Source organism: Dromiciops gliroides, chromosome 2 (genome assembly GCF_019393635.1).
Source record: "Dromiciops gliroides isolate mDroGli1 chromosome 2, mDroGli1.pri, whole genome shotgun sequence".
Lineage (NCBI taxonomy): Eukaryota > Metazoa > Chordata > Mammalia > Microbiotheria > Microbiotheriidae > Dromiciops > Dromiciops gliroides.
The window spans coordinates 531,889,144-531,907,202 of NC_057862.1; the positions used below are offsets into that span (position 1 = coordinate 531,889,144).

General features: G+C 39.1%; 1 protein-coding gene across 4 annotated transcripts in view; it reads left to right on the plus strand.

Moving 5' to 3' along the window:
* The window catches only part of ADAM9 (ADAM metallopeptidase domain 9), a 98,398-nt gene that overhangs the window by 19,720 nt on the left and 60,619 nt on the right, over positions 1–18,059 (plus strand). For all 4 annotated transcript variants that reach the window (XR_006354744.1, XM_043982594.1, XM_043982595.1 and 1 more), the window contains exons 3-7: positions 1,255–1,319; positions 6,045–6,123; positions 8,084–8,160; positions 8,618–8,828; positions 16,893–16,958. Coding sequence is in view for 3 of the 4 variants with exons in the window: in XM_043982594.1 (XP_043838529.1) it covers positions 1,255–1,319; positions 6,045–6,123; positions 8,084–8,160; positions 8,618–8,828; positions 16,893–16,958 (498 nt within the window). In the remaining variant the exon portion in view is untranslated. The remainder of the gene's footprint in view (positions 1–1,254; positions 1,320–6,044; positions 6,124–8,083; positions 8,161–8,617; positions 8,829–16,892; positions 16,959–18,059) is intronic.

Consider the following 18,059-nt stretch of genomic DNA (forward strand, 5'->3'; position numbering starts at 1 on the left):
CAATTGAGGTTAAGTGACTTGCCCAGGGTCACACAGCTAGTGTTAAGTGTCTGAGGCTGGATTTGAACTCAGGTCCTCCTGACTCCAGGGCCAGTGCTCTCTATCCACTGCATCACCTAGCTGCCCCGTCTAACATACTTTTGGTAGCCTGCCTTATTAAATTGATTTAATTTAGAAGGTCTTAGAAAATTCTTTACAGAATTTCATTCCCTCTTCATTTTCTGCAATAGATTTGGCTCTTAAACTGTAGTTACCTTCATGGTGGTTACTTATGTTCTTTATGAGTAATGCAGTTCAATAAGTGTGTTTATTATTAAGTGTGTTTAATAAATACTTTTTGATTGGATAATAACTGTGATCCATAACACCTTCTGATCCCTTTTTGCTGTTCTGCCACTGTCTTTTCAAGCACAGAAGGAGCTGCATAAGACTAAGGATACTTTTTAAAAAAAATTTTCCTATAGGGTTTTTGTTTGTTTTTGGTGAGGCATTTGGGGTTAAGTGACTTACCCAGGTCACACAGCTAGTAAGTGTCAAGTGTCTGAGGCTGGATTTGAACTCGGGTCCTCCTGACTCCAGGGCCGGTGCTCTATCCACTGCGCCACCTAGCTGCCCCTCCCATAGGTTTTTGTGACCACTCAAATGGTGTTAAGCCTCTTTGTCTGGATAAGTATCCAGATGTCCTCTGAAGTTGATTGTCCATCATAGGGACTGCATACAAATCCTTTTCAGTAAGGTGGTATCTGTCAGAGGTTGTCCTCTAACCTTCAAGAGCAGGGTTGACTATATATTGTAATTAAGCATTGGAATAGACTTATTGTGGCCAGTATTCATGCGTCTTGGTAAATGGTAGGAGCTATCTACTTGTTCTGACTATAAATCTTTCTACTATACTAAACCAGTTCTTGCCTGAGTACATTCATAATGATTTGTTTCTTTTTATGGCGAGGCAATTGGGTTTAAGTGACTTGTCCAGGGTCACACAGCTGCTAAGTGTTGAGTGTCTGAGGCTGGATTTAAACCCAGGTCCTCCAGACTCTAGGACTCTAGCCATTGGGTCTGCTAGCTGCTCCCTCATTCATAATGTTTTGAATGCAAATGTTCTGTTTTCATGCTAGATAACATTTGGTGACAATGTCAAAAGCAAAGCACTGAGCTGTATTGATCATTCTAATTTGGAATGTAATATTTGTTTTGTTGTCTGATCACTTGGAAAGCAATTGTGACTTTTATTGTTTCTTTTCTTTCTTTTAGGACCAGATGTCTTATGTCATTCAGGCTGAAGGAAGGAAACATGTTGTTCATCTGGAAAGAAATAAGTAAGAGGCATTAGATAGTGGCTTTTAGGTAGTACTTTCTGAGGTTTTAGGTTTTTTTTCTAATTAGGTTATGCTTTAGTTAACTGGTAAATAAAACAAGTAGGGATAGCAGTAATGCTTCAGCTATTAAGTTATGAGGGGAAAGATAAATTATTCATCATTTTTAGACTGTTAGATACAAGGAAAAAACATTCAGACAAGCTGATCCTGAGTAAGACTGATGGAAGTTAAGTTTTCATTGCCCTTCTATCTTTCCTTTCTGGAACTCTTTGCATATCTTGGGCGTATCTTCTACAATCTTATCCCCAGTGTTTTTATGGTGTTTCCCTGAGTTGTCAGAGCTTCTCACTGTAGTAACTCACAAGCTTCTTCCCTGAGCAGTGTCTTCATGTTTCAAAAGTCACTCTCTCCCAGTTAAAATTCCTATTCCATTAGTGAGCATATCTCAGGAAAAAGTATAAATAACTAATTTACACTGAGATATTAACATAACTGGTAGAGATTAATATGACATTTTAGAGTTCAACAAGATTATAATTCATAACAAACTCAAGTACCTCTTGTTATAGGTTATGTTGTAGGCTTAAAAAAATATGGTATCTTGGGGGAATACAATCACCTTAAAAACAATCATGACTTCTTTTCTCCCTTCCTCCCTCCCTCCCTCCCTTCCTTCCTTCTTTCCTTCCACTGTCCCTCTAGTCTTTCATTTTCTCTTTTTTCCTTCAATTTTGTCAATCTGATGACAGTGAAATGGCACCTCAGAATTTTGGGAGGGGGACAGGGCAATGAGGGTTAAGTAACTTTGCTCAGGGTCACGCAGTTAGTAAGCGTCAAGTGTCTGAGGCCAGATTTGAACTCAGGTCCTTCTGAATCCAGGACCGGTGCTTTATCCACTGTGCCACCTAGCTGCCCCTCAGAATTTTTTTTAATGTGAATTTCTCTAATAGTGATTTAGAGCATTTTTTCATATTGTTATTGATGACATGGGGTTGGGACTATTAAAGTTTAAACTGGAAAACTAGCTATCAGGATGAATATAACTAAGAAGTAAGGGAGTTAAGCCCATTAGGCATGGCTTCTGCCTGATCAGTGCCGGACCACCACCTCTCACTCAAGCTTTCCTACCCCCAAAGGAAATTTCCCATAGTCAGGTGTTCATCCCATCAGTTCTACCCACCATACGTCCTCCCTTCAGGTTGAGGAGAAAGGTACCTCAGAGAATCATGTCTCTTAACCATCTCCCCTTGAGGTGAAGTCTTTGACTTCCTTCTTGGTCACTTTTTCTAAGTGCCCAAATAAAAGAAAGACTATTTTATTCTAATTGAATTGTGTGTGAGAATTGCAATTCTTTTTTTTGTTTTTGTTTTTGTGGGGCAAGGCGGGGTTAAGTGACTTGCCCAGGGTCACACAGCTAGTAAGTGTCAAGTGTCTGAGGCTGGATTTGAACTCAGGTCCTCCTGAATCCAGGGCTGGTGCTTTATCCACTGTACCACGTAGCTGCCCGAGAGTTGTGATTCTTTAAAGAGGAATACCTAAGTACCCCCACTACCTATTTCCCCCATGACTTTGATAACTTGTATTTCTTCCTCTGAAAACTGCATATTCATATTCTTTGACTATCAGTCTTATCCTTAGAAATTTGAACCAGTTCCCTACCTATCTTAGAAATGAGCCCTCTGTCAGAGAAACTTTCTGCAAAGATTTTTTTCCCCAGTTACCTGCTTCTAATTTTAGCAGTATTGCTTTTATTTGTGCAAAAACTTTTTAGTTTTATATAATCAAAATTGTCCATATTACCCTCTGTGATCTCTATCTCTTATTGGTCATGAACTCTTACCTTATCCACAGATGTAACAAGTAATTTCTTCATTGTTTTTCTAATTTGTTTATGATGTCATCCTTCATGGCTAAATCATGTACTTATTTGAAACTTATCTAGGTATGTGGTATGAGATGTTGACCCAGACCCATCTTCTGTCAGGAAGCCTTTAATTTTAGATGGCACTTAATGTTTAGCTCACATTTTTGTATTCCTTTTCTCACAACTGAGAAGCAGCACTATGATGAATAGAGTGCTAGGTTTGGATTCAGTCCTGAAGGGAGTTCTGGCTTCAGATCCGATAACTGAGGTTAGATTGTGAATATGGGAAGTCACTTGACTATTTTTGTAAGGGCTTGCAAACTAAGAATGTTTTTGCATTTGTAAATTGTTTTATTGTATCTAAAGGGGTTGGTTGTATTTGGATTTGACCCATGGGGCATAATTTGCCTACTTCTGATGAGAGATATTAATATATCTCCTCACAACAATTACACTTCCTTCCTGACTCCAAATACAATGGGTTTTCCATTATCTTACAGTTGCCTCTTGTTCTTAATTACTTTTTTTTTTTTTGGTGAGGCAGTTGGGATTAAGTGACTTGCCCAGGGTCACACAGCTAGTAAGTGTTAAGTGTCTGAGGTCGGATTTGAACTCAGGTCCTCTCGACTCCAGGGCCGGTGCTCTATCCACTGAGCCACCTAGCTGCCCCATGCCTCTTGTTCTTAAAGTGTTAGCTGGTGGGAGAGTTATTTGCATCTTAAGAGGCTGTTGAAATCTTCATATAGTAGAATTTCAAGTAGTGTAATTATACTGTGCTTGGAGAATCTTTTTAAGCCTTCTTGTTCTACGTAATGTAAACAGAGGTTACCTGGATGGCTGAAACTGTTCATAACTGCTTGCTTCGTCTAGTTTTTCATGGAACTCTTAGATTTGTTCTGTATTAAGGTCACTATTGCCCTTTGGTCTGTTTGTAAATTATTTGTGTTTTGTGTTGTGGTCCTTTCATTTGTAACTCTGGTTCCTAGATCTCCCTCAATTTATAACACCACTGCCTCCGTGCACACCCCCCCCCCCCCACTTCACCCCCCACTCAGCAGGAAGCAGTAACAGAAGAGATGATCGTCATCCTTTTATCCTTTTTCCCAAGGGTATATGAAAAGGGGGGAATGATCTAGGAGGCAAAAAGGGGTTAATAGAAAAACCTAAGACCCAAGCTCTAATTCAGATATGAGCTTTAAGAGGGATTCAGATCCCATTAAATGGATAACTTACAAGTCAGGATGCTAAGTTCTCTTACCCACATAAATCAGTACCCATAACGGGAACAGGAGAGAGAGAAGCCATGAAGACCTTAGACTAAATGACAGGCTATAGAAATTTAGACGAAATAAATAATAAATGAAGATGTTTTGAAACTAATCATGGGAACCAGAAAGAGACGTGCAGGGGCAGCTAGGTGGTGCAGTGGATAAAACACCGGCCCTGGATTCAGGAGTTCCTAAGTTCAAATCCAGCCTCAGACACTTGACACTTACTAGCTGTGTGACCCTGGGCAAGTCACTTAACCCCCATTGCCCTGCAAAAAAACCCCCAAAAAACAGAAAGAGACGTGCAGAAAAGGCCAAATTTGTCCTCAGATTCACCTTACGACATGTAAATCCCCCAAACACAACTCCACAGAAAAAGGCACCCACCTCGGGGGTTGGCTTAGGACCCCAGGAACTCCAAGTTAGGATAAGCCCTCCCCTGTACCTCCCTAAGGTGGAGATTATTTTAATGAGACTGATAATCAATTTATCCATACTATAAATATAACTGTCTTTCCTTTCCTAATTTGAGAGATACCTTTCCACTATTCTGGTTCTCTCCCTGTGGTCACCCACAGTATTGCAATAAAACTTGGGAAACTGAGTCACTGAGTCTTGTAATTCTTTTGGGATGACTCACGATCAGTTTGACCCTAATTCCATCACACATCAGAGGGACGGTGATTCTACCTTAGGTAATCATTCCTAAGAAATGGGCTAAACTCATTAAGTCAGTGATATTTTATGCCTTGTTTCTCACAGCAAAAACTTTGTGACCATAAGAGATTAACAGGGAACTTAACATCCTGTTTTTGTCATTCACGACTATTTTGACCCTAATTCCATTCCAGTATATTGCTGGTTTTGCAGTGGTATATCCTATATTTAAATATTATCTTCATAAATTTGATTTTAATTGCTTTAGTATGTCAGGTCCTGAAATCAAACTTATAAATGTAAGAATAAGGCATCTTTAATCAAGATTACTGGGTTGCAAGCCTATAGCCCTGGGGTCACCCAAGTTTGAATATATGTATGTACCCCAGGGAAACTTACAAAAAAGGTTTTTATACTTTTAGGAGAAGAAAGTCATATTAGGTATCTAGGCCCGGTCTTGAGACCGCTGCCACCCTTGGCATTCTGGGCAAGGAAACCCATTTTATCCTGTGTTGTTGGGGTTTTGTTTTTTTTACCCTTTACTATCTAACTCACCATAAATCCCTATCTGCACCGAAAGGACTTTGAAAGCCATTTTGGCAGCTGATTTGGTTCTAGCTGTCTTTGTTTACAGGGTGAGATCCCAGGGTGGGGAGCTTGAACCTAATTGAGAGTAAAGGCATTTAGAGTAGGATTAGAAGGACTTTACTAGAAAGAATTCTGACATTACTAGGATTGGTGGGGGTGGGGATGGGGGCTTTCTTACTGTCCATATGGCCGTTTGATAGAGAAATTGATATTAGATTTGATATTAACAATATTCCTGCCAGATGTTACCAATTTCCTGGCGTTAGACCAACTTTTCTAGAGACTGAGCCCTTTTATTCATGTAGAAAAAAAGCATTGTAAATGAAATCTATTTTATTCCTCTTTTAGGGGACTGTTGCCCAAAGATTTTGTAGTTTATACCTACAGTGAAGAGGGGTCTCTGCTTTTGGACCATCCTGATATGGAGGTAATTTTTTCTTTTGCTCTTGGCACAAGACTTTAAAAAACTATGTTTTTCAAGCATCTTTGTTTAGGCACTTAGTGGTTTATTGTTTATTTTTTAAAAACCAGAAAAATATTCTTGGATAATAAGGTCTCATTTTGTTTATCAAAGGAAAAACAGAGGTCCCTGGTTGGTATTGTATACATTTAAGAAAAGTAGCAGATCTTTATCCTTAAGTTTGTACATTTGTAAGTAAGTTTCTACAATTGTAGTTGAAGTTTTGAATTAATATTCTATTTAAAGTTTGATACCTTGGGAAGTCACTCCTCTTCCATGTTAAGCCATTGACATTTTACTAATAAGCATTTGTAAGCTGTTCTGTATTCTAACACTCTCTTTGCTGACTGAAAACAACAGACTAAAGAGGTGTGGCCCTCTCTTCCAGAGAATCTCTCTCGGGGACCGAGCCGGCCAGGACCAAGCAATTAATTACCATTTGTTGAATTTGGCTCTTGGTGATGTTTGGTTATAGCACAAGCAATTCTACTTTTTTGTCTAAGCTAAGCAGAGTATTTTCCTGTTGTCTATTTAGCTATTAAATATTACCCTTCTCCTTTTATTAAAATATGTATAAATTAAGCCTGTATCTGTTGTATAAATATAAATATAAATTCATAGTCTTGAAGAATATTTACTAGAACATTTATTTGTTATGTTGAAAATGTATTTTATTCTGTTAGGGCTTTTTCTGCTTTGAGAGATCTACTTTTGATTTGCAAATCTCATATTATGAAATAATGAGCAGGACAATCTAAGCTTGTTATTTTCTTGACAAATGAAAGAGCAAATTCTTTGTTTTTTCCCCTCCTTCTAGAAATAATTGCATATTGATGTCATGGACCAAATGACTTCTCCCCCCATCATAATTTTTTTTCCCCTCCATGATAATTTTGAAGATCACCAGAGGCAGCAAAAGCCTTGTGGTAAAGGAGGAAGAGCCTGAATCTGGAGATCTGGATTCAAGGCTAAATTCTGTTACTTGAAATTGAATTCAGCAAATACTGATTATTCCCTTTGTGACTTTGAGTCTTCTTTTCTTCCCCTGTGAAATGAAAAGGTTGGATTAGATCAGAGGTGTCCTGTAGCAAAACTCTCCAGTACAAAGTATTTTTGGAGGCAGATAGAGCTTCTAGGGTACTAAAGAAGCTAGATTTAGTAAATGGTAATGGATTTGAATTGTCACTGGCTGTTGACCAGTTTTAAGGAAAAAGCCATTACATTTAGAAAGATACAGTTCAGTTCATAACTATAACAAATTGGCCAATATAAGAAAACAACAATATCCATCTTTGGCAACAGCAATAATAATGTTTTAATTAACTGTTTTCTTGGCCCCGGTCCATCACAAGGTCCTCTTGTGTACTAGAAGACAGTTGCCTGCTCTTGCTCCCTATAGTATCTGCGTTTTGAAAACACTTAGGAATTCATCCTGTGATTTCCATTAGTGTAAGGAACTCCTGAAGAAGGAAACCCCTTCTGTCATGAAGGTCAGCATTGTACTGCCTGCTGTCTTGGAGAATTGCCTGCAGAATTGAAAGATGAAGCCATATAGCTACCAAAGTCACTCAGCCAGTATGTGGAGAGGTGTTGTTGACTCTTGGTATTCCTAACTCCCATGGTCTTCATTCACTAACCCCATGTCTGTTTGGAAATGTTAAGCTACACATAATGCTCCTTGTTTACTTCTAGGTTGGAATGTCTTCAGGGTGGAACTGTTTGTTCTTAGCATCCTCTGGGTCCTTCTACCTAAGCATTTGTGTACTTTTATTATGGGAATGGAGAAACCGTATCTTAAAAATTCCATTCTTAAGCCCTTATATGTAATGTAAGTTACAAACAAAGAGTTCTTGATAGTGTAGAACTTAATTTCACTGGTGACCTTTAGCAATAAGATTATGATGCAGATAATATTTTTGTCATTTAGGATCACTGCCATTATCGGGGCTATGTGGAAGGTGTCCCAAATTCATCTGTTGCACTTAGCACTTGTTTTGGGCTCAGGTAAAGCAATCTATTAAATATTGCTTTTTATTTATTTAAAATCTTCTCCAATTTTTTTCTTTTTGCTGTCATTTTAGCTCTATGAAACTTAGGAAAATTTCAGGTATAACTGTTAGGGGGTTTGACCATGTAATTTGAACGTGAATTGCTTTTCCTTAATGGTTTTGTATATTACTGTGAGATGTAATGTGGTGTGTAATGGAAAACTAACTAGACTTTGAGTCAGAAGGTTGGGATTCTTATCTTAGCTCTGCCACTAAGGCAAGGTTGTTTACCTCTTTCAACTTCCATTTCCTTATTTGTAAAATGAAGTGGTTAGTTTAAACAATCTCCAAAGCCCCTTTTATATTTAGTATCCTATGATTAACATAAGCTTTATTAGTTTTTGAGAATGAGAACATTTTCTATTTAAGTGAATTTTGCAGTTCACTAATTTTGAAAGTGATTAAATTTTTAGGGGATTGCTACATTTGGAAAGTACCAGTTATGGGATTGAACCTCTAAAATCTAGTTCTCATTTTGAGCACCTCATTTATCGGCTGGACGATGTTCAGCAAGAACCTCTGACTTGTGGAGTAACTACTAAAGACTTGAAGAAAGAAACCACAGCAAATGAAGAGAAAAAGGAATTACAGAAACAATCTCTTAGTATGACTCAGCTGCTGAGGGTAAGGAAAACTCCCTTGTGCCCTCTACTGTTCAATTTAAAAAAGGTGTTTTTAACATGGGTTGGTAGATTGATTTCAGGGATTCCATAAACTTACATGCGAAAAAAAAAAGTATATCTTTGGTTTCACCATCCTTCACCTGAAATTTGACATTACCTTCAGTTATGGATTTTTAAAAACCACATGATTCTGAAAAGGGGTTCATAGGTTTCACCAGACTGCTCAAGGGGGTTACACAAATAAGGTACAAACCTCTAGTTTCATACAGCTCTTTAGAAATAGAACAGATGCTGGCAGTGTTAGTCCACAATCGTTTTTGTTGTTTTTTTTAAGTGAGGCATTTGGGGGTAAGTGCCTAGGGTCACACAGCTAGTAAGTGTTAAGTGTCTGAGGCCAGATTTGAATTCAGGTACTCCTGACTCCAGGGCCGGTGCTCTATCCACTGCGCCACCTAGCCACCCCAGTCCACAATCTTAAAGAAAGCTTGAAAAGTGTTATGGACTGTACAGCTATGGTGTAACTTTGTCTTATTTAATAAATATGGCTGCATTTCTCCCTTTTATAATAATAGTGAGCATTTATATAGAGTTTACTATGTACCAGGCACTCTGCTAAGCACTTTATAATTATTATTAAATTTAATTTTCACAAAAATCCTGAGTCTCCATTTTATGGATGGGCAAAACTGAACTGCTTCAGGTTAAGTGACTTGGCCAGGATCACCTAGCTAGTGTCTGAGGCTCAACTTGAGCTCTGGTCTTACTGATTCTATACCTGGTGTGCTATCCACTTCATCACCTAACTGTCCCACCCCTTATCATTTTGACAGAGTACTATGGAATAAAAAATACCATATAAATGTTTTGGCCTCTGAGCATTTGGAATATTATTTTACTTCTTGGCAGACTTCTGTGAGATGTTCTAGTATCTGTCATATAGTCACAGAATGGTAATCTGAACTGTGAGACACAGGATTAATGTGGCTGGATATACAGTGAGTTTCCCTTGGCAACAATTTTGATTTTAGGGACTTCTGGGATTGTGCTTTTAGTTTGTAACAAAAAGCTAGGAAACCAGGCTGAAATGGTCTTGTTAAAAGGCTTGCAGCGGGGCAGCTAGGTGGTGCAATGGATAGAGCACTGACCCTGGGTTCAGGAGGACCTGAGTTCAAATCTGGCCTCAGATCCTTGACACTTACTAGCTGTGTGACCCTGGGCAAATCACTTAACCCCAATTGCTTCACCAAAAAAAAAAAAAAAAGGCTTACTGGTCCTTAGGTTTTTCAGTTCCATTGAACAAGCATTTATTAAGTGTTTATACATATGTAAGGCATTGTTAGGCAGTAGATTCAAAGGCAAAAATGAAACAGTGCTTGTTCTCAAGAAACTTACATCCTATGTAAAAGATACAGTGGAGATAAATGCAGTGTGTATACAAAAATAAATACAAAGCCAATTTTAAAATGTTTAAATAGATTTTAGATTTTGATTCAGCATCCATCTCATGGAGCCCTGATGGCAGAGTAAAGGCTGGGACTTGCCTGAGCCCTCCCAAATTCCCCTCCAAACAACGTTAAAATAACACCTCAAATTAAATTCTGGAGCAGCAGAACCAGTTGAGGACAACTTAGGAAATTGGCAGGAAAGGTCTGTCTCACTGGGTGGTAGTCGGACCTAGAGCCAAGTGTGGATTGCAGAGCTCCAGGCTGTAGCAGGCCTTGGGGAGTGTCTGCATCTACAGCTGGGGCAGCAGTAGCAGTGGGAGTTTTCAGCCCACAGAAGGTTAAGAGGGTCAACAACTGGTCAGGAGGAGATTACAGGAGACCCTTTATTGTCACTGGCTGTAGGACCCTGTTGTCATTGCCCATACACAGTTTTGAGTCACAGTCCCAGGGTGAAGAGGAGCACTAGCTCACTAGTGCTTGTGGCTTCAGGGATGCAAAGGCCCTGGTTACATTTCCAAGGTAGAGAAGAGTGCATGTGTTTGCCTATAGATCAGAACATAGATAGGCCAGGAGAGTAGTGACCACACCTCTCCCCAGATCACATTAAACTTGGAAGAAGCAAAAATTTTTAGAACCCCTAGAACTAACTCTGAAAACATCAACAAGAAAGGCCTGAATCTTGGTATAGTGTCCCCTCTATCCTGAGCACAGAACCCAACTTTAACATAAAGTTCTAATTTAAGGAATAGGATGAAAAATGAGCAAACAACAACAAAATATGGTTATTGAAAGTTCTTAGGTTGACATGGAAGATCAAGACACAGACTCAAAAGGCAATAAAGTCAAAACAGCTACATGCAGAGCTTCAAAGAAAAATGTGAATTGGTCACAAGCAAAAAAAAAAATAAAGAATTTCTTGAACTTAAAAAGGATTTTAAAAAGTCAAATAGATCAGGGCTTCGTAACCTTTTCCCACTCACAACCCCTTTTTGCCTGAGAAATTTTTATGTTATCCTGGGTATTTAAGTATATAAAATTGGTATACATAATCTTTTACTGTTGCCAAATTTTTTAAGACTCCCACACTCAGTTAAGTGACCCCCATTGTTTAAGAAGCTAAGAAATAGATTCAAGATCCAGAAGGATTCTGACAGTAGAGCACTGAGCTAAATCTAAGATGAAATTCATTAAGGGTAAGAGCAAGGTCGGGTACCCCCCTCCCCTGCCAAAATCAATTTTGCAGGTCTGAGAGGGGAGATATGGTTAGGCAGCAGTTGTTCAGAAAAAGAGGTAAGTCTTAAGGGGGCAGCTAGGTGGTTCAGTGGATAAAGCACTGGCCCTGGATTCAGGAGGACCTGAGTTCAAATTTGGCCTTGGACACTTGACACTTACTATCTATGTGACCCTCAGTAAGTCACTTAACCCTCATTGCCCTCCAAAAAACAACAACAATGACGAAACAAAACAAAAAACAAGAAAGAGCTAAGGCTTTTTGTGAACTTCAAGCTAAGTTTGACTCTACAGTGTGGTGTGGCATTGAAAAAAGCTAATGTGATCTTGGGCTGCATTAAAAGAGGCATAGCTTCCAGGAATAGAGAAGGGATAGTCCTTTTCTACTCTGACTTTGTTGGACCTTGTCTGGAATATTGTATTCAGTTCTGGGACTCACATTTTTAGGCAGGTCATTGACAAGCTGAGAGAGTGTTTGGAGACCTGTCATGATAGTGAATGAGCTTTAAGTTCATATCGTGAGGATCAGTTTGTTAAAAATGGTTACCTAGAATAAAAAGGAACTGAGGACAAAGTTACTGAGCCCTCTGTGATTTAATTTGCAAAGCTAGTATTTATATATTAAACCAAGTCACCTGACTCCTCAGAGGTCAGAGATAAAGAGTAATTTATAGAGATGGTTTTATAACAAAAAAGAGGAATTGGAAAAATTACAGAAATTTGTTTTGAACATAATTCCACTGGACAAAGCAGGTCACCTGCTAGTTAGCTTCTCCCAGACTTTCTTTCTTTTCTTTTTTTTTTTTTTAGGGAGACAATTGGGGTTAAGTGACTTGCCCAGGGTCACACAGCTAGTAAGTGTTAAGTGTCTGAGGTCGGATTTGAACTCAGGTACTCCTGACTCCAGGGCCAGTGCTCTATCCACTGCGCCACCTAGCTGCCCCCTCTCCCAGACTTTCTTAATCCTATGCCAGACATCTTTTTCTCCAGGTTGTACCTTTTGTAACCAGAAAGCGTACTGGGAAAGAGGAACTTGTGGTCAGTGGTTAGTAGTTACCCCCCCTTCCCCCACCCCATTTCTCCCCATCATCCTTAGCAGAGTCCATGACTTAGTTTAGACTCTAGCTCAAGAAAAACACAGCTTGTACACTAAGAGTGGAAAGAGGAGCTTAGCTTTTGGCTAACACTTCTCCTGCTTCCAGAAAGGGGGATTTAGCCTCTGGTCAGCCCCCTTTCTGCCAGAAAGGGAAACCTAGCTATTTAAAAGAGTAATTCTAGGATTATTTTATTATGTCTTATTCAGGTGATAAAATCTTCTCAATGTATGTATTGGTAACCTAGACTTAAGAGACTATGTTAGGGGGCAGCTAGGTGGTGCAGTGGATAAAGCACCGGCCCTGGATTCAGGAGGACCTGAGTTCAAATCTGGCCTCGGACACTTAACACTTACTAGCTGTGTGACCCTGGGCAAGTCACTTAACCCCAATTGCCTCACTTAAAAAAAAAAGAGAGACTGTTAGTCTGGTGTATTTTAAGACTAGCTCTTCCTAAAGAAGGGAGCTTAATTCTGTAATCAAAGTAATAAAAAAAAGATGACTTCTATTTCAAGTTGAAGGACCTGGGCATGTTTCGTCTGGAGAAGACTTTGGGGGTGGGGAGGCACACATTAGCTGTGTTCTGGGGGAGGTTATTTGTGCTCCAGAGTAGAAGGGACCCATTTAGGCTTGATGTCAGGGGAGAAAAGCTGGCTCACAATGTGAGCTGTCAAAAAATGGAATGGGCAGCATGGAGGAATGACCAGACAGGGCTGGTCCCCCACTTGCTGTGCTCACTTTCCTTCTCTTGTCTGGGTTAGGTGATGTCATCGAGGTCCCTTCAAATTCCTTCATTCTGTGTTTCTGTGATTAATTTTTTGGAGGCAGCAACAACTGGGAGAAGTCAGAAAAGGCCTCTTTTGAGGAGGTGTCACTTGATATGAGCAGCAAAGGTAGCTAGTGGTTCTGAGAAGTGGGATGTAAAGGGAGAGAACATTTCCAACCTTGGAAGGTAAATTGTACAAAGGCTTAGGGTGTTTGGGGAAGAATAGGTAGGAAACTTTGACCAGAATGGAGTGTCTGAGGGAGAGTGAGGAGACAAGCAGGAAGCTTTGAATGCCAAATATATGCATTTGTATTTTGTCAGAGGCAGTACCAAGCTCTAATAGTTTTTGAGCAGGAGTGACATGGTCCAACCTGTGCTTGAGCCATCCATTTGGTGGATCTGCGCCACCATTCCTGTGCACGGGCTGCTTAGTAAATACTGAGGAAGCCCCACAAAACTGCAGACTGAGTCTCCTGCCAGCTTGTTACTTCATTTCCACTAAGCCCTTACTGCAGCAAGGCAGTCCTTTTCTACCTCCTCCTTAATTGATTTCCCTTTCCCACTTAGCCCAGCAGCTCTTCTGAAGGTTGCCTCATACTTCACTGAAAGAATTGAGATCATTCACAAAGAGCTTCCTCTTCTCCCCTGTTCTTCATTTCACATCACCCAGATGTCCTCCTTCACCTCTATTTCACATGAGGAAGCAGTCCTTTTTGATGAGGCAAATCCCTCCACAAACACAAATAATCCTGTTCCATCTCATATTCTCCAACATCCCTGCTGTCAGTAATCTTCAGCCTCTCCCTCTTTACTCACTGCTTCCCTATTGTCAGCAAACATGATTATGTATCCCCCATCCTCAAAAAGCACTGTCTTCATCTTTCTAGCCACACTAGTTATTATCCTATTCCCCCCCCCCTTTTTTTTTGGGCTAATCTCCTTGAGAAGGCCTTCTACAATAGTTCTCTCTATTTCCTTTCTTTACCTTGTTTTTTTAATTTTTGCAGTCTGGCTTCCAACCTAATCAATCAGCTGGTGACTACCAAATATAATGGCCTTTTCTTAATTCTAACTCTTTTTGACCTCTCTGTAGCCTCTGACATTGTTAGTCACCATCTTCTGCTCCCTGATGGTCTCTTTAGGTTTTCAGAACACTACTCTCACTTGGTTCTTCTACCTATCTGATTCTTCTTTTAGTCTTTCAGTCTCCTTGGCTGAATTTTCATTCAGGTTACATCCACTAACTTGGAGAGACCCCTAAGAAGCCATCCTGGGCCCTCTTCTTCATCTATGCTATTTTACTTGGTAACCTAATTAGCTCTGTTGGTTTCATTTATTATCTCTGTGCAGATTACTCTCAGATCTACTTTTTCTCCCTTTCTTTCTCCTTTCTTTTTCCCCTCTTTTCCTCCCTTCTTCCTAACCTCCTTATTACTGTTGAGGTTACCATCATCTTTCTAGTCATCCTGTCTAGCAACCTAGGTGTCATCCTTATTTCCTCATTCTATCTCACCACTACTACCCCCATCCAGTCAGCTGTCAGGACTCACTTCTACTTTTGTAACAGTTCTTGTAGACTAGCCCTCTCCTCTGACACTGCTGCCAGTGAGGTGCAGGCCCTCATCACCTCATCTTTGGACTGTTGAAAAATTAGTCTCCCTTTCTCAAGTTTCTCCCCACTCAGTTGTCAAACGTGGGTCTCACCTCTTCCTATTTAGTAACTCCAGTGACTCACTCTTACCACCAAGATCAAATATAAAATCCTTTGTCTTTTAAAGACTTTCATAACCTAGCTCCTTCCCTTCTTACCTTTTCAGTGTTCTTACCCCTTACTCCTCTCCATACACTCTGTAGTTCAGTGACACTTGCCTCCTCCTCCTTCCTTACAAAAGACACATCTCCTCACCCCATTCATTTTATTTTATTTTTTTTTTTTGCGGGGCAATGAAGGTTAAGTGACTTGCCCAGGGTCACACAGCCAGCTAGTAAGTGTCAGGTGTCTGAGGCCGGATTTGAACTTGGGTCCTCCTGAATCCAGGGCCAATGCTTTATCCACTATGCCACCTAGCTGCCCCCACCACATTCATTTTCACTGGTGGTCCCCTTGCCTTGAATTCTCTCCCTCATTTCCATCTCCTGGCTTCCCTGGCTTCCTTTAATTCACAGCTTTCTCTCTTTCTGTTTCTTTCTACCAGAAGCCTTTCTCAGTCCTCCTTAATGCCGCCTTAGTGCTTCCCTCTAAGAATACTCCTGAATTTATCTAGCATATCTTATTTTCATATGGTTTTTTGCATGCTGTCTCTCCCTTTAGACAGTGATCTCCTTAAAAGCAGGGACTGTCTTTTGCCTTTCTTTATATCCCCATTGCTTAGCACAGTTTTGGGCACATAGTAGGTGCTTAATAAATGCTAATTGATTGACTACTAGAAACACTGGAAACACCAAGCCAGCTACTAATATAGTTATGTGTCAGAAATCAAGTACTAAGGTACTATCTTGACCAGATAAGTCATGCATATAGCTTTTTGGTTTCATAAAAGGCAAGGAAAAACTCAAACTGTCTGATTATATGTCTCTCCATTAGACTTCTACTATAGTCTTCTAAAAGCTGTGCTAGATAGAAATCAAAGAGCAAAGCCCATCAGAAATGAGGGAAAGATGGGCTCTTCAACAAGGGATGATAGCTATTATCTCTCTTAACTGCTGTGGGAAGTAACAGACTTTTTCCTGCAATGTAGAAGTAGATTTTCCCATTGTGGAAAAATGAAAACAAAAAAATTCTCCCAAACATTAGTTTTTCTATTTAAATTATATGATTTCAGAAAACCTGAAGTCTACATGTGAGAACTTGTGTAATATAGCTTCAGCCTAGAACTGACTATTCTTATTCATATTCAGAAGCATAATTTAATTTAAAAGTTTCCCCCTTATGAGAACTTCATAACATGTTCAGCAGTTGTATTCTTTTTTAAAATAGTATTTTATTATTATTTTTTTTTACCAATTATATATAAAGACAATTTTTATCATTCATTTTGGCAGAATTTTAAGTTCCAAATTTTTCTTTTCCCCTCTTCCTAAAACGGTAAGCAATTTGATATAGGTTAACTATGTGCAATCAGGTAAAACATATTTCAGTATTAGTCATGTTGTGAAAGAAGAAACCAGACCAAAAGGAAACACACACACACGCAAAATAAAGTGAGAATAGTATGCTTATATCTGCATTCAGACTCCATAGTTCTTTCTCTGGCTGTGGAGAGCAGTTTCCATCGTGAGTCCTTTGGACCATTGTATTGCTGAGAGGAGCTATGTCGTTCCTAGCTGATCATCACACAGCGTTGTACTTATTGCATACAGTGTTCTCATTCTGCTCATTTCAGTTTGCATCAGTTCATGTAAGTCTTTCCAGTTTTTTTCTGAAATTTACCTCAGTTGTATTCTTAATTTATGGAGGATTGATTAGAGCAAGTTCTTTTGTGTGTGTGAACCTTTGAACTTATTTGCCTTTATCATTGTTCTCTTGGCAGAGAAAAAGAGCCGTTCTTCCACACACCAGATATGTGGAGCTGTTCATAGTTGTAGACAAAGAAAAGGTAAGATTGTTGAATATTTTTCTTATTTTATTTGAAAAGATAGGCAGAATGAACCTATTACTGTGGAGAAAATCCAAGATTTTTCTATTTTGAAATATCTTTCCTAGGGATTTTCCTCTCACATTCTCATAGCTTACCTTGAGTCTTTTTTGGCTATGAAGGCAGGCATCAAGACCTCTTTTAATTAGTTACCTTAATGAATATAAATCGGGCACATCAAGTACTACTTTATTATTTGATCAGATTCTTCCATTCCCTGGAATTTCAGATAATCATGTATCTTCATAAGCTGGAAGTCTACCTATTTTACTGTACATGGAAGTTGGACTGGGATAAACAAAGGAATAGCAGAGAGAAAAATCTTCTTTCAGCCCCTAAGTTCAATGATGAACTAGCACAGTGAACTAAGATGGTAACCAGGGAGTTGGCTTGTTCATAAGAAGACACGCTCTCAACTTCATCAGTTTTAGATAACCATTACATTGTAACCATTTAAAAAAATTGCCTTTGCTCTTGGTTCCCTCATATAATACTGTCAAAACGGTCTATCCCTTCCATGTAGGTTATATGTGTAGGGATGATGACCATTGTAAATATACACAAATGTGTGTATAGATACATCCTCACACCACTCAGTTCTGTCTTTGTGAAAAAGCTAACCATCGACAGTATCATGAATCTGTCTGAGAGTGAGTGTATATACATAAATATATGTATTTAGTGGGATAGGTTCAGAGTAAAATAGTGACATTCAGAGACTGAGATTCTGATTTGTTCATTACAGGTTCATTACCTTCAAGTGGTAAAAGGAATAAAGCATAGGGAAGATAAGTCAATGTGAGTTGTGTCCCTAATAATGGATTAATAGCAGATATAGTGTGTTTGACAAATTACAGAAGTAGATATTTCAGTGTTTGAAAGGTTCTTATAATTATGCTGTGTCCCTAGAAGAAATGTTGCATTGAAGCAAAAAAGTTTGAAAGGAAATACCTAAATTTCATTCAGTCCTTTCTATGACTAATTTGATTTTAAAAGAACTATGTTGAATTTGTCTTATCATTTTCGGACTATAAAAGCAATATCATAAATAATCTTGAATAT